At 44.3% G+C, this 15,853-nt stretch overlaps 1 protein-coding gene across 1 annotated transcript in view; it reads left to right on the forward strand.

The window, feature by feature from the left end:
* Window positions 1-300: 300 nt before the first annotated feature.
* Window positions 301-15,853, forward strand: part of pitpnm3 (PITPNM family member 3) — a gene marked incomplete at both ends in the record, with an annotated part of 99,190 nt that continues 83,637 nt past the window's right edge. Inside the window, one exon of the mRNA XM_083636935.1 lies at window positions 301-325. Coding sequence (XP_083493061.1) covers window positions 301-325 — 25 coding nt within the window. The remainder of the gene's footprint in view (window positions 326-15,853) is intronic.

Below are 15,853 nucleotides of genomic sequence, written 5' to 3' on the forward strand. Positions count from 1 at the left end.
CTAAATAGCCAAACTATGTCTACGGCAGGGGCGGGTTGGTGCTCAGAGGGACTTGACAGAGGTGAATGAGGACATAGTTGCAAATTTCGTGTTTATTTATTTTGTGTGTCCACTGTCCACGCCGACGGAGACTGCACGGCGGCGGCAGCAGCAGCAGCAGCAGCAGCAGCCCCGGTGCCCGTCAAAGTGCACGGACCAGAGGGAATTAACTATCGGACAGGCAGCGTTACCGCACAGACAGTACAGTCTACAGACCCCCCTCGCCGTGACCAGACGACAGGACAGAGAGCAGAGGACACCATGGCTAAGGAGACCAGAGGAAAAGGTAAGGTATACATGGCTTCATTATGCATCAGCGTGCTAACAGGTAGATGAGTCAACCTGCTGCAGCTCGTGCTGGATGGCGTTGGCGCGCAGTCAGAGCAGAGCCGCGTGGCGCGTGCTCTCCCTGGACCGAGGAGGCAATCTGTAGGAATGCGCGAGGCGAGGGATGACAGGACCTGCAGGAATCCCCGCTGCGGTGTTGCACTGGGTTAGTTGGAAGGAGCAGAAAGATACCTACAGTATTCTATTCTTGTCTGCTCTGTTCTGCGCTGTCCTGTGCTTGATTGTGCTTGTCTGCTCTGCTATTCTATTCTTGTATTATTCTACTCTATTCTGTGTTCTGTTCCTGTCTACATTCTATTGTTCTGTTATAATATTCTGTGCTGTCTAGTTCCTGAATGTTCTGTTCTATTCTATTCTATTCCAGTAGAGCACTCAATTCTAGAGTGGAGACCCTGGAAACGATGAACCGAGCTTTTGCGTGCTCAATTCTAGAACAAAGCACCCTTCTGGCATTTCTAACTTTTCCCCTTAACTCACCCTTGACCTCTTCCCCTTGATCCTTAGATTTGTGACAAATTATGATGTGTGACAAACATGAATGAATATATGATGTCACATCATATTATTATTATACCGTACATTATTATATCATGATGTGGCTATAATACATAGTGTCCGATATGAACATGATGTTATGGAAATCCTTGTGCTTGGCTTTGTGATTGGAGTGCCGGTCCCTTCCTTTTGGACATTCTTCGAGTTTGTTCTTTGTGCTGGCTTGCTCTCTTCTTCTTCTTCTAATGGCTTTCCGGGCAGACTGGATGCCTTGCGGCACATTGCTGCCTCTCACAGTTGGATGGTCTCACTCTAGACCTGGTTCTTCTTCATTCAAGTTTTCCGTGTTTCTCACACCTCCTCAATCTTGGCTGTGGCGCCTCTTTTATGTTCCTCCGCTCCTCATCCCTCCTGAGCAATGCGCCTTCACCTTCGTGAAGGGGTCCTCGGTTAATAGAGATTTCAGCACAAGGGCGGAAGCCATCGTCTGGTTCTCACTCAACCTGTGTCAGATGCGCCACTTCTCCTCTTCCGCCTCCCCTCCTGGCTTGCTCTTTCTTCTTCTTTGGTGTTTCATACTCTTCCTCTTCTCACCCAGACACAAGTGTCTGAGTTTGTCCAAACGCATCCCTCAGTACTTCATCTATCTCTGTTTCAGATACGCCCACCTCATTGCTTGCTCTCACAGTCAAGCCTCACCTTTATGACATTAATGATGACATCACAATGTCTATTATGTCCAGTGTTGGGCAAGTTACTTTAAAAATGTAATATACTACATATTACATTACAAGTTACTTTACAATATTACTTTCTGTGTAGAGTAACTCGTAACTTATTACACTACTTTTGCATTACTTTTACCAAGACAACAGCAGCAGCAGAATGACATCGCCGCCCCGTAACCATCCCGAAAAATAATTTCAACTGCCTTGAAGTCAGTGTAAACAATCCAAAATTCTAAAGGTTATTCTTTTCCTTTGTTATTGTCATCTATAGTGGTTATTTGCATAAAAACAACACAGTTTGACTAGGAAATGATTGTATCTTTTTTAAATATGTGCTTTGATTTAATAAAATGTAACTCAATTTGTAACTTGAGTTACTTGACAAAGTAACTGGTATAATATTACTGAAATCCTATAAGTAATAAGTTATATTACTGAGTTACTGCTAAAAGTAATATATTACAATGTATGTCTGTCACAATGTTTATGACATCATCTGTGATGTCACTCAAGCATTGTGATGTCATCACAACATCACTGATGATGTCACAATGTCTATGACAATCAGTGATGTCACTCAAGCAACATCAGCGTGAGCTGTGATTAGTGTGTATGTAAAACATCGATGTAGTGCCCCCGTGGGCGCATTTCCCTCCTTTTTTCACACCAGATTCATGCCAGACCCCTGAAAAGTGTTTCGGCAAATTTTGGAGGCGATCAGGGCAACAGTGCGCCTTGCAACTCCGGACAGATGGACGGACGCACACAGCTCTCCAATTATAGTAGTAGGATAATAATGTAACTGTCACATATGGTTATTTTTCTTGTAGCTCATTTTACTGATTGCACCTATATGTTTTAAAAGAGTTTTGATATGACAGTGTTTGGAAGCCGAGGCATATGAAGTCATGCAATTTCTATAGCCAAGCCAGATTACATGAGAGCCATATTACTTGAGTAAAGCTTAATTTATACTTATTAGAAAGTGTCGCTCAGCACATGGTCGCAGACGAAAAATAAAGTGTCGCTCATGTTGCTGCATTTATGCTTCTCTCCACGGCGCAACGGTCACGTGACGCTAGAGACAGAGGGAGGCAGAGAACTAGTGCAGTGCAGACAGGCAAGAGAGGGAATGCTGTCAGTGAACCCACGTCGCCGCATATAACGACACACAACCACACAATCACTTCCTCTCTCTCTGGGAAGTTGGTCACGGTGTTCTTTGTGATTTTCACGAAGTCATACATCAAGGACAGGCTGATAAAAATACCGGGGACACGCTCATTAATTTCATTTCAGCGAAAACTAAAACAAGGAAGTCGCGCGTGCCCGTCTATATAGCCAATCAGACTTGCGCGACATTATGTGACGTAGTCAGCGACACTAGACATTTCACCAGGTAGCAGACGCTGCTCGCAGACACTTGAAAGTGTCGATTCAAGTCCTCATTTCTGTCGGCGACCATTTCAAAAGTGTCGGCAGACGAAGCATAAATTGGGCTTAAGCCTCCTCTCCGTTTCCAGCAGACCTGGCTGTTGCTCCATTTGTCCCCACATGTACCAACAATACACATTTTCGCCAAACAATACAGCTTGAAAAAATGCATTTAAAACTCATTATGTATGTGTCACTGCCAGTCTGTATCAACAATCAAGCTCATAATTTTGGCTGTGTGGAAAACATTGATTTAATCATATGAAAGCAACCATGCTGGGGAGGAGGGGGGGGGGGTTGATGTGGTATAGTGAGCAGGGAGACTCCTTCAGCTGGAGGAAGCCCCTGTGACAGCAGTGAGCATCCACCCTGCTGAGGAGTCCTTGAGCTGGGTGGACTCCCTATCGACTCCCTCCCAGCACTGTATCTGCTGCTGTGCTGTGACCTCCCCCCCCCATACATGGGGGAAGAGGAAAGAGAATTTCCCTGGTATTAATCTATAAAATATCAGATCATTATTATCCTACTCCAGTACTATAATTGGATGCGTGTATCATTATGTATGTCTGTCCGTACTGTATATCCCGAGTTGGAAAGCACACCGATCACCTTCAGACTTTGCCAAAACACTTTTCAGGGGGCCTGGCATAAAATGGCAAAGTTTTATAGATTTTAAATGGCCATAACTCGCACACCATTCCTCCGATCGCCTCCAACTGTAGGGAGTGCGCTTAGGGGAACCTGACAGAGTGCAGTGCCGAATTTCGTGAAGTTTGGACAGCGCCACCTACTGGCAACACAAAAAGCGATTTATCTCGAGAGCCATTCATCCTATCGACTTCAAGCTTGGGGAGTGCGCTGCTGGGAACCTGGCGGAGTGCGATTTTAAACACGCGCATAGTCATAGCGCCACCTACTGGCGACACACAAAAATTCTTAGTAACGACAGAAAGTGGCACCACAGGGAGGCCTTTCTATTCCACTTGTGGTTTGGGCTTTAAATCATTGCTTGTACTTGTTATGAAGTACAAGCATTTTAATCTGTCCAACAGCCACCATAGATACCGTACAAGGATTACATGACATACAAAGCAGACATTGTCTCTAAGATAACACCAATACAATATTTTTCTCTCACTTACAACCTGACTGTTGCACTGGAGCACACATGGGCAAAATATGGGCGCCCCCTTGGGGGGCCGCGATGGAATTGCATTTTTTTTTTTTTTTTTTTTTACAGTGCACCTGAACGCAACATGCAAGATATCCGCTGAATAAGTGTCCAAATGTTCATGTCATTCTGGCCAATACTCCACTTATGTTATAGCATTTCAGTCTGGAATATGGAATATCTATTCTATAATCTTTATGACTAAAAGTCTTTAAAAGTAATCTCATGTGTAAGAAATGACGGTTCTACATTGAAGTAGAAATTTAAATAATTATTTAGCTTCCATATTAACCCAGGCAAGTCCCAACAACCACTTATTATTAAAGGTCCTGTCAATGAAGCAGATATAGAAGGCAGGCACTGTTATCGAAATACAGCAAGCTGAAGATCTTTGTCATTCTGAAATTGTCTTTTGGTCACAAGACTGTCTTGAGGTCACAAAACTTGAATGTATTTTGAAGTTGTGAACGTGCTTGCATTTACATAGTTTGGTTTAATACATGTACTTACCTTCTAACTTGTGTTAGACGAGAGAATAGTTACAAACTATTAGTGTAAAAAAAAAAGTGCGAATTTGCAATAGCTGCGACCAGATATGCATAATCCACTCTATTGTGATGTCATCCACTCCATTGTGACATTTACCCCCCGCCCCCCTTTTAGCCAATTGGCATGAACACAAACACACACCTTCTCTCTCTCTCTCTCTCTCTCTCTCTCTCTCTCTCTCTCACACACACACACACACACACAACCTCCATGACAAATTTCAGCCTCCTAGGGCAAGAGTGTCAAATGGCCCGGGGGCCAGAACCGGCCCGCCAAAGGGTCCAATCCGTACCACAGGATGACTTTGCAAAGTGTCCGACCGACCGACCAACCAACCAACCAACAGAGTGACTCATAGAGCTGCTGGCCATGCTGACCGCAGCCTAATATGGGATAATATTGGACAAATCTGATATTGGAGCTGAGTTTAATGGTTGATTAAATGATTAAACAGAAAGGAAAGACAGAGAAATGGTGTGTACAGTTACCAAGACTTTGTTATACTCTGGAAACTAGGAGCTGCATCCAGCTATAAAAGCATGATCTTTCTCACAAGACAAATCTGTCAGTGTATGAGAGACTCAGCACTATTTGAATGCATGGGGAACCATTTTTTATCACCACAGCTGCAAGTGGTCGTCTTCTCCACTTAATCTTAATTACAACGCAACAACCCATGTCCATAAAACTCTCGCTAATGGAAAATACAGTCTGAAGCCACGGCCGTTATTTCATTCATGTTCAATAGAATCATGTGAACCCTGCAGTGCTGCTTGAGCAGGCTGCTGGCAGATTAATGACAAGCGGAAATATGCGTGGTTAGTTACTGTTTATTAGCCTACTACTTTTGTATGTCACATGGTGTATATTAAAAAATAAAGGAATTGTCCGCACACTGATTAGCAGCTCCCGTTTTTATTTGCGCTCAAGGTTGGCAAGCTTGTTTCGACCCTATTGGGTCTTCATCAGGCAAAAACATGGTGTATATTCTCATTCTCATAGTCCCACTAACATGGCCAAGACAGACTCTTTTCGCTGTTGTATCTTATCTTTGTCATTTTCAATTACAAAGAAACAAACTTGTTTTAATATCCTCTTTAGAAACCAAATATTGAAAGACAATTTGAAAGGAGTAATATGAATTTAAAAATGTCAAAGGTCAGGCTGAAAAAAGGAATCAAGCAGGTGGGACTCAAATGGAAAAGAATATTGAGTGTTGATAACGGACCTTTGGGAGCCACGTTTGAATAAATGGCAATCAACCATTGTACAAGCTGTTATTTTTTTAAACTTGCATTTATCCACGGAAACTGAGGGGGGAATGCTCCATTCCAGCAGTGCTCTGCTTCACATTCATCCAGTTTCATACATTCACAGCTGGGAGCTGCCCTAGTGCAGACTTCTTCTGTTCTTCTGCCAATTCAATTCAATTCAGCAATACTGGAAAGACAAGAACTATTTTTAAAGAGTAGATATAAAGGGAAAAGGAAAGGAGGGCAAATCTACAACAGACAGACAATACTGTAGCCTACATTTTCAACATTTATGTTTTCTCACATTCAAACCATCACATTTCTAGTCACACACATGCCATGCACACACCTCTACCACCAGCCCCATGTTTGAGCAGCAGATCAAAGTAGGTAAGATAGGTGTTATACATTACCCCCCCCAGAGTCTGGATTTTCCCTAACTGAACCCTATTCCTCCCCCTATTGACCCTGCCAGGCCACAGTGTGAGTTACAGCACCGCTGAGCATTCTGTATTCCTCACATCTGATGAAATTGGACCAATACAAAAGCTTTTTCATTTGCTCTCCAAATAAATTAAATTGGCGGCACCTGTTTTGCTGAAATTCAGCAGCAAGCTAAAAATAGAACTAGAGGATGCAGTGATAGACAGCAGCAATCTCTCTCTCTCTGAGTGTATAATCCAGAAATTGCGTTGTGGTACTGTACCTTTGTTTACTTGTAGATCATCAAGAAACCTTAAATGAACGTACGTTAGATGTGTTTAATAGAGCTGTATATCGGGTCTAGCAGCTGATCAGCAGCTCAGACGGCCTCAAACAGGATGTGATTGACAGCTCTATAATTCGCATAATAGCAGCAGATGGAAACGCACATTATTTCACATTTTCTTTTGCCGACTTTCTGAAAATTTTATAAGAAAATGTGCGATACCTTTGGATGGAAACCCAACTAGTGTCTGTCTGTTTGTCTGTGTGTCTGTCTGTCTCTCTCTGTAAAGGAGTCTGCACAGAATGTTCACCATCCCAGTGTCTGTCTGTGTCATGTTTGTCGACATAAGCCTTTTGTAGCAAGCGGAATACGTTCTCTACCGATGGGCTTTTGTTTGACGGTGTCAGTTATTCTCCCACCTCTTGTTCCTCAGTGTACTACTTTAAAACCTACAGTGCCTCAGTCATCCTGCAGCAGATTGTTGTGTAGTGTAGTTGTGCTGCCAAATGCACCCGAGACACAGCCTGCTCAACAAGCAGGACCACAATGTTCCCTGACATCTACACAGGCGTGTGCTAATGCATTCAGCCCCTGACCGCTGTCCTTTTATCTGAGCATACAAAACAGTGCTAATATAAATGTAATGGCTGTTTGTCATGGAGAAGCACACTGGGCCTGTGTGGAGAGCGGCGACTCACCCTGCTGCACACAACAGCTGGCCCCATGCTACAGTATGTGAGGGCACACCATGGGTTGAACGCAGGCAAGGCACTGGCTAAGCTGAAGCTGGCCCCCAGTCGCTCACAGTGTTTTCGGATGTGACAATTGTTATGCGTCATACACTCTTGGCAAGTGAAGAAGCTCTCAGACTCTCAAAATTGGCTTTTTGAAGGCACAATTACCCAGTCCTCTAATGCTGGGCAAGCACATCTTTACTATATAATCATGAGATGTCTCCGTCTGAGCGCATTTATCTCCCCAATGTTCAGATTTCTGTTCTGGAAATGTACGTAAACTAGGGTTTCGGCCCCGAAGCTCACCTGCTGCGCGGGCTCACCGCACTCAGCTCGGCTGCTTCATGGCCAATGCCTATGCTTATAACAGATTTCAGACGGCAGCCCGTCTTTATTGTCACATGAACACACTACACACACTTATGCTGACGGTGGCCGGTGAAATATGTCCTCTGCATTTGACCCATCCAGGCTTGTCCTTTCCTCCAGGGGGCAGGGCGGGAGCAGTGGTCGCTATTTCTTTCCAGCGCCCGGGGACCTTCATTGGACCATCATTGGACCAACTTCAGATGTTGTCGTCACTGGTCGGATGACGATCTTCTGCATGTTTTTAGTGGGGGGTTATGTACGGAGGAACCGCCTGGGGAGCACGGGGAGAACATGCAAACTCCCAACCCGTTCTCACTCTGAGCGCGTCGCATATTGACGCTTTGTCCTGTCCCTTGTGCGTCGCTTGTTACTAACATGGTACCCTTGAGCGACACATGAAACGACTTGGGCTTTCCGACTAAACTCAATGCAAACCCATGGAAGTCATCTTTGACGCTTATGGCAACTGCTCCCCTATTAGCCTAACTGCTCCACCATTAGTCAACTGCTCGCCCATTAGGGTCTGGAGGAGCTAACCTCTCCCAGACCCTAACCCTAAACCTAACCTCTCCCACCCCATGCCTAAACCTAACCTCTCCCAGACCCTAACCCTAACCCTAACCTCTCCCACCCTAGCCTAAACCTAACCTCCCCCAGACCCTAAACCTAACCTCTCCCACCTCCCACGCCTAAACCTAACCTCCCCCCAGACGCTAATGGTGAGCAGTTGACTAATGGGCGAGCAGTTAGGCTGATGGGGGAGCAGTTGCCATAAGCGTCAAAGTTGACTTCTATGGGTTTGCATTGAGTTTAGTCGGAAAGCCCAAGTCGTTTCATGGGTCGCTCAAGGGTACCATGTTAGTAACAAGTGGCGCATAAGGGACGGGACAAAGCGTCAATATGCTACGTGGTCGGAGTGAGAACGTGTTGAAACTCCACACAGAAAGGCCCTTTCGACGAGATAGCCCACCTGGGCAGTAGGCACTGAAGATATGGGGGGGTCACAACTCCAGCGCCCACAGCGTCCCAGGTGAGAATCGAACCCAGGACCTTCGAGCTGTGAGGCGACAGCGCTTACCACTGCACCACCGTACCCCGTAACATCAGTGGCTATGCCATCATCAGTGATGTCATAAGATGATTTTGGTCAATAATGATATCACTGATGACATCACTGATGATGTGATAGACATTGTGACATCATCAGTGGGACAAAAAGGTTTAAACAGATATTGCCCACTGAAACAGAGCCCACTTGCTCCATTTTATATAACTAGGGATCTCACGTGCTACGCGCGCTCGATTCCTAGGCTCGCCCGCAATGCGGGCTCGCCCGTCCTGTACCTCGCCGAGCTGGCCCTGAGTGTTTTTGCGTTAACGTTATTAGAAATGGATGCGGTGGCGGAAAAGGAAGTGACGTGGCAGGAGAGGACAGGAAGCTGGGAAAAATGGTAGGGCTGTCCCAGAGTCTATTTTTCAAATAAAAATATACTCTGGGTTCCCAGATTGTGTATCCAGTGGATCTGCAGCTGCTGTATGCGCTTTTGCGAACACAGACCCATACACAAATACAGACTGTCTAGTCAGGACTGTGATTTCCATCTTTACTAAGGGCATGTTGCGATGAGAGGCAGAGCACTTCTCATTGCCTCACTGGAAGAAGACAGACTTCAGGCACTCATGCGTGAGTGGGAACAAAAAAATACTGGAGTTTATATATTAACACATTCACTGCCAGCCTTTTTTTTTTACTGTAGGTAGCTTTTGCCAGAGGGTTTTTTTGAGGATTCTGGCTCATTTTACAAGAGCCAAGGATAATTTTCTGCTTGGACTTTGTGAACACAAAGTTCACAAAAGTACTAATAGAATGTGTGCTTTCTCTGTCTAAAAGAGTTAGTTTGTAGAGTTAGTAGTTATGTAGATATTAGCCGTTGAGTACAGCATGGTTTCAGCGTCTGAGACAAAAAGCTGAGATAATCGCAGTTTTGTGAAATTCAATCAAATAGTCACTTTAACCATTTATTTTTGGCATCAGTGAGACATCAGACATAAACAATATAGTTCTGAACAGTAATTTCCTCCATAGCAGCACCCGCACCCCCTCTCCTTACAACTCCTCCCTCCGTGGGCGTGTCTGGTGGATTTCAGCAGCGTTTGTCAGTCACAAGCCAGTCTCTCCTGCCTGTCTGAGCAGTGAGCAGCAGCCTCCCTCTCTGGCGGCCCCTCGTCGGCGAGCGTGGATGTGGCTTAATCCGTTCTTGGATTTTCGGTTGAGAGCTTTGACGAAGCCTTGTGTGACTCTAGGCTTTATGCTGCGCGCTTCAAAGTGTGCTTTCCACCCAGTCCACCTTTGGAACCCCCCACCGCCGTGCGCCCGTGTGAAAGGTTTTCGCCTACAGTATGAGAATGAGGCTCGTTCGCTTCTGGGTCCTCGGTTGAGCTCAGCTGGAATGCGTGCGTTTCTGGCCAAACAACACTCAATAGTCTGAGCACCGTCGCCACTCAGTGGGTCGGCGGAATGGATTGCACACGCCCGGCGGCTCTAACAGTATAATAGAAGATGCAAAAGGGCCAGATCAACGATCCACCGTCAAAAAAAAAAAATCGATTCTGAAAACGTGTTAACACGTTGTTGGCAGTCAACAGCTGGATTCTGAAAACGTGTTTACACGTTGTTGGCAGTGAATGTGTTAAAAAGCCTTTTTTCTACCATGGCTAGTTGTAAAGAACAATAACAAAAACGACTACTAAATACTGCCCATCATCAACCAAAGTTAGCAACCATCTCCGAGATGCAAACGTGCAGTGCAGCCTTGGAGAAATGATTTCAGTGAGTGTATCAATCCTTTTTGGGTCTGAGTTTTCAATATAAAACTTGGGTCTGAGGGAGGGCCACCGCTCGACCCAGCCAAGTCTCGGCCAAGGTGCTGGAAAAATGATGAAGGTCTTGTCGACCGAAAGCTTATCATAATAAATGTGAAATCTGTACAGATTCAAGTGTGCGGAAATTCCTTTTATATTTATAATATAAAACTTGGGGAAATGATTTCTGTGAGTGTATTAGTACTTTTTGAACATTTTCAGCACATGCTAACGTGATAACACTAATAACTGTGATAATTTTGGTCACTATAATCATGATATGAAATTTTCATATCGTTCCATCTCTAGTTCTGTGTTATGTTGGTTGATTCATTCATTGTATTATTCTTATTGGTGTATTGCACTTGTTTTTGTACTTGATGTGGTAACTTATCATTAGCTGTGTTTCCATTACAGTTTTTCGCAAAATAATTGCGATATTTCTACAACTTCGACAATGTACAATTGCGACTTGTAGGCGTTTCCATTGAAGTTGAGTTTAGCAATTCCCGTTACCAGCAGCTGCCACAGTGATTACGCACGCGGATCTGCCCCATATCCCATCCCCTGCATGCTCAAATCCAACCAATGGTCAATGCAAATCACATCATGAAGTTACAACGCATATAAACAAGCCTGATTATCAATTCAAAAGAACATGTTGCGGGCTGCGGTGAATGCAGTGAGCGCGACAGGCAGAGGAAAAAAGGTAGCCTACAACTTGTCCCATTTTAGAGATGGAGGAGGGGGGGAAAGGCTGATATGGTGCAATAGTCAGAATATCGTGTATTATAATTATAACATTGCACCTGAAACGTGTGTAATGTATTCATCACTTCAGTCAACAGCACCGCACCGGTGTGCTTTTCATCCCGCCGATCATCTCGCCGCTGTGCCAAATGCGCGCACACAGGCATGGATCGATTTCTCCCATTAACATGATCTATTTTCCGGCTCCGCTTTTGCACAACACGTCTTTCTGCTAGGTAGCGTTGCTTCAAAGTTTTCCACTTGCTGCGAAGGTTTTGCCACGGTTTATCAAACCCTTTCTCCCTAATTTCCTTTCATTTTCCAAAGGAGAAGATGGGTCACATGACGTGCAAATGCGGAAAATCTGTTTCCATTACACTTTTGCGATAAACTGCTATATCGACACGTCTGAAAAACCACCTCATGAGAGCGCAAAAACGTTTTGCGATATTTGGGAGCTTTTTCGAAATTTACGTGTTTCCATTACCCAATTTCTATTGCGATATTTAGATTTTGCGCATTTCTGACGGTAATGGAAACACGACTATTGGCTGGGTGTTGATGACGTATTAACGATGCTCAGCTCCACCATCTCATATCTCTGTTTGACTCTGAGGAAAGACACTACTGCTGTGTCGAAACCGAAACGTCAGTCTGCACCACAATAAATTGCAGAAATTAACCGTCTGCTCCAGAATTCATCCTTCATCCATCACACCACTACCTCTGTTCACAGTTTGCACTTCTCAATTCCTGACTGTCCTTTCATCACGCACAGAAGAATAACATTAGTAGATTTCCTGTTTTCGCGTAGTATACAGTAGTATAGTGGATGTTGCCATCACCTACATCGACCTGGTAGCTCTTTCAGGGGCTGTTAGTCGCTTACACTTACTCAGGTTTTCAATGCTGCTAATTGGAAAAAAGAGAGATTGATTGCTATAGCTTTGTGGCCAGCTGGCTTTGGAAAGGCCAGTGAGAGACACAGTGGCAGTGACAACAGATGTCTTAAGGATGGTAGGAATTGATCAAAAGTGTGAGGAGAGAGTCTTGATTCATTATCGTGAAGATGCGCAGCGCCTTAGGAGTGAGTGCCTTCTAAAAGCTCAGTGGTAATTTGTTATGGAGCTCAGTGCTGTTTCTCAAGTTGCTGTAATAATTTCTTCAATTGAGACCAATCAGGTACTTTTTTCTACAACATTACTGTGCTTCAGTAAAATGTGTAGCTGCACTCTACTTGGATATTTCCACTTCAGCAGACTTAATTTAAAATCCAGGAATTACCCTCTCTCTTTTACTCTAGTTATCTGTCACTTTGAGATAGAATTTAGTTTTTGAAGGAACATTTGGAAGGAGATGGTCTTGCATACAAACTGTGATGTTCATGAAAATGAAGCCCTGTTAAAGCCAGCTGCAAGAAGTCACAGCCAGCTGCATCATGGTGATCTGCAAGATGATCAGAGTCGTATATAAGTGGACCACCAGCCTCTTTAATAGAACCTTAGAGGCTAATGCTTCAAGGCTTAAAATGTGAGATTGTCATATTTAATATCTACTTTGTGCCCACTGGGTTGTAGACCTCCCTGCCTGAGGAACTGAGGCTGGTTTTGTAGACATTGTATAGGATTTTATATACCGTAATTTGTCTTTATATTATTCTAGTTTTATTCTTTGGTGGCCTCATTTTAATCCCATGTCTAGCCATGTCTGTTTTCCTTTGATCACTTGTGAGTAGCGCTATATAAATCAAGCTTATTACTTTACCTTTTGATATTTCACATCATTTGTCGTTGCACTAGAGTACAGACCGGCTTCCTCATTTGTTTGTACGTCCTTCTGTCTCTGCCTCTCTCCAGCTCTCTTTCTCTTTGTTAGTTGCTTCAAAAGAGTCAAGGTTTTGAAAGGATTTTCATGCTTTAATGCTGCCATGAGCAATTTAGTCTGAATAAAATGTTGATGAATCACCGATGCTGCAGTTTGCTGCTTTTGCGTGACGTTCTTTGAACCCCATGTAACAGAATACAAGCTATACTTTAGTTAGCTAAATTATAGGCAAGGGAAAGTCTTAACTGGCTGGTAAATTGCAGGGTGTTATACTTGTTGACATAACTAATCCTTGGTTAAACTAAATTGAACCTACACGTGGAAGCACTGCATTTCCGTGACTCATCGATATAGAATGTGATGTCTCATCATGTATTTCTTTTTACTTACTGGGGGAAAAACATCCTAACGTGGTTAGAAATAATTGGAAGATGCACGCAACATGAGCTGATTTCCAATGCTCCTGCAAGACATCTTTTACTTGTGAATACATTGCAGAGCGCAGTTTACTTAGGAAACACAAAACTCAAAACTTTTAGCTTCATACGCATTCCCACTCACTCGGTAATCAAAACACAGGTTCTTACTTCTTATGCTCCCTGTTAACTCTGTTAGACTATTATGAACACATTCTCAGCATCCCCGCTTCAGTATCTTCAGAGGAAACATGCATTTACTTTAAACAGAAAACACATTCATCTAACCCCCACCCCCACCCCTTTCTGGTCTGAAGCGTGTGTTTTTTTCCCCGTTGGAAGATGACAACTTCCTCTGTCCAAATTGTATTGGGCTCATAGACCGTCTCTGGAGCATTTGGAGATTGTGGAAGAGATAGACTACTGTAGCTTGAGAGACGTGACACCATCGACGGCCTCTCACTATAAAGTTGGCATAGTGTCAGTGGGTCAAAATAAACACGCCTCTCTTCCTGGCTCACACGAGGAGGGCGATCTGGTGGGATTCCTCACTCGTAGTCGTAGAGGTCATATAGTCAGTTAGCCAAGGTTCTCAAGCATTCCCTCAGTAGCTAACTAAGAGGATATAATTACGCTTATAAAGGCTGAAGATGTTGTCATACTCTAATGTAATGAGCAGGGTGGAGGGCAGGCCTGCAGGGAGCTGAAGCCTCTAATAGTGTGTAGGCTAAAGCAATCACCTCCGCTATCCAATGGGAGAGGCACTGCTTCATGATAGGCATGCCGATGTCAGGCTCAATGGCCCTGAACCTTACAGGAGCTGTAAAGTGTGTGCACAGGACGTGAAGGAGCACATTGGACTTCTTGTACAAGAACTCCACCGAACTGTAGCGGTTTCACCATTTTCACACAAGAGGTCTGCTAGCAAGAGCGCGTGCAGACTACAAAGTCTATTTATGTGAGATTCTTGTTTTCTGTTTGCTCCATCTTCTGCTATTGCTGTCATCGCTGTGCTGCATATACTGCACAAAGACAAATTCCTCGTTTGTAATATGATTACTCACTATGGCTATTCAAATGATCTTGAATCTTGAATCTAGCAAACATATCATTATAAGTTTGAGTTGTATTATTGGGGGGCACCAGAAGAAAAAATATGTCAATTCCCACTTCCCAGCTATGTTGCACCACGCTACACACAATGCCAAAATAGATCACTTATAGCCAAGACCATACACCACAACAAATTACAAAGTAGAAAACAATTCACAAACATATCCAAAACCAGGCTTGTATAATTCAAATAATTAATAATAATTGATTGGATTTATATAGCGCCTTTCAAGTCACTCAAAGCGCTTCACATATCAGGGGAGGGAGGGGGAGGGAACTCAAGTCATCCACCACCGATGTGTAGCACCACCCAATTCTATACCTTATAATGTTCTCAACAGCCAGCGGACAAAGCTCAGACTCTTCACCTCCAACATCAAGCCTGTACTACTCTACGGGTCAGAGACGTGGAGGACAACCAAGACCACAACAACAAAAGTGCAAACATTCATTAACAGCTGCCTGAGACGGATCTTGAACATCCACTGGCCAGATACCATCAGCAACAACGATCTCTGGCAGAGAACAGACCAACATCCTATGGAAGAGGAAATCAAGGGAAGAAAATGGAAATGGATTGGCCACACACTGAGAAAACTCAATGCCAGCATCACCAGGCAGGTCCTTAGATGGAACCCCCAAGGAACAAGAAAGATGGGCCGGCCCAAGAACACCTGGTGCAGGGAACTCCAGACTGACATCAGGCACAGCGGGTTGACATGGCAACAGACTGACATCAGGCACAGCGGGTTGACATGGCAACAGACTGACATCAGGCACAGCGGGTTGACATGGCAACAGACTGACATCAGGCACAGCGGGTTGACATGGCAACAGACTGACATCAGGCACAGCGGGTTGACATGGCAACAGCTGGAAAGCCCAGGACGGACGACTCTGGTGAACTGTTGTCAATGGCCTATGCTCCATGAAAAAGGAGCGATAGGCATAAGTGAGTGAAGTGAAGTGAAAGTTCTCAACGGGCCGGAAAATTCAAACCTGAACCGAACAGGCCTGATTGAGTTGAAACCCGAGCCCGGTTCACCTGAGATTATCACA

Source organism: Poromitra crassiceps, assembly GCF_964638095.1.
Source record: "Poromitra crassiceps genome assembly, chromosome: 5".
Classification (NCBI taxonomy): Eukaryota; Metazoa; Chordata; class Actinopteri; order Beryciformes; family Melamphaidae; genus Poromitra; species Poromitra crassiceps.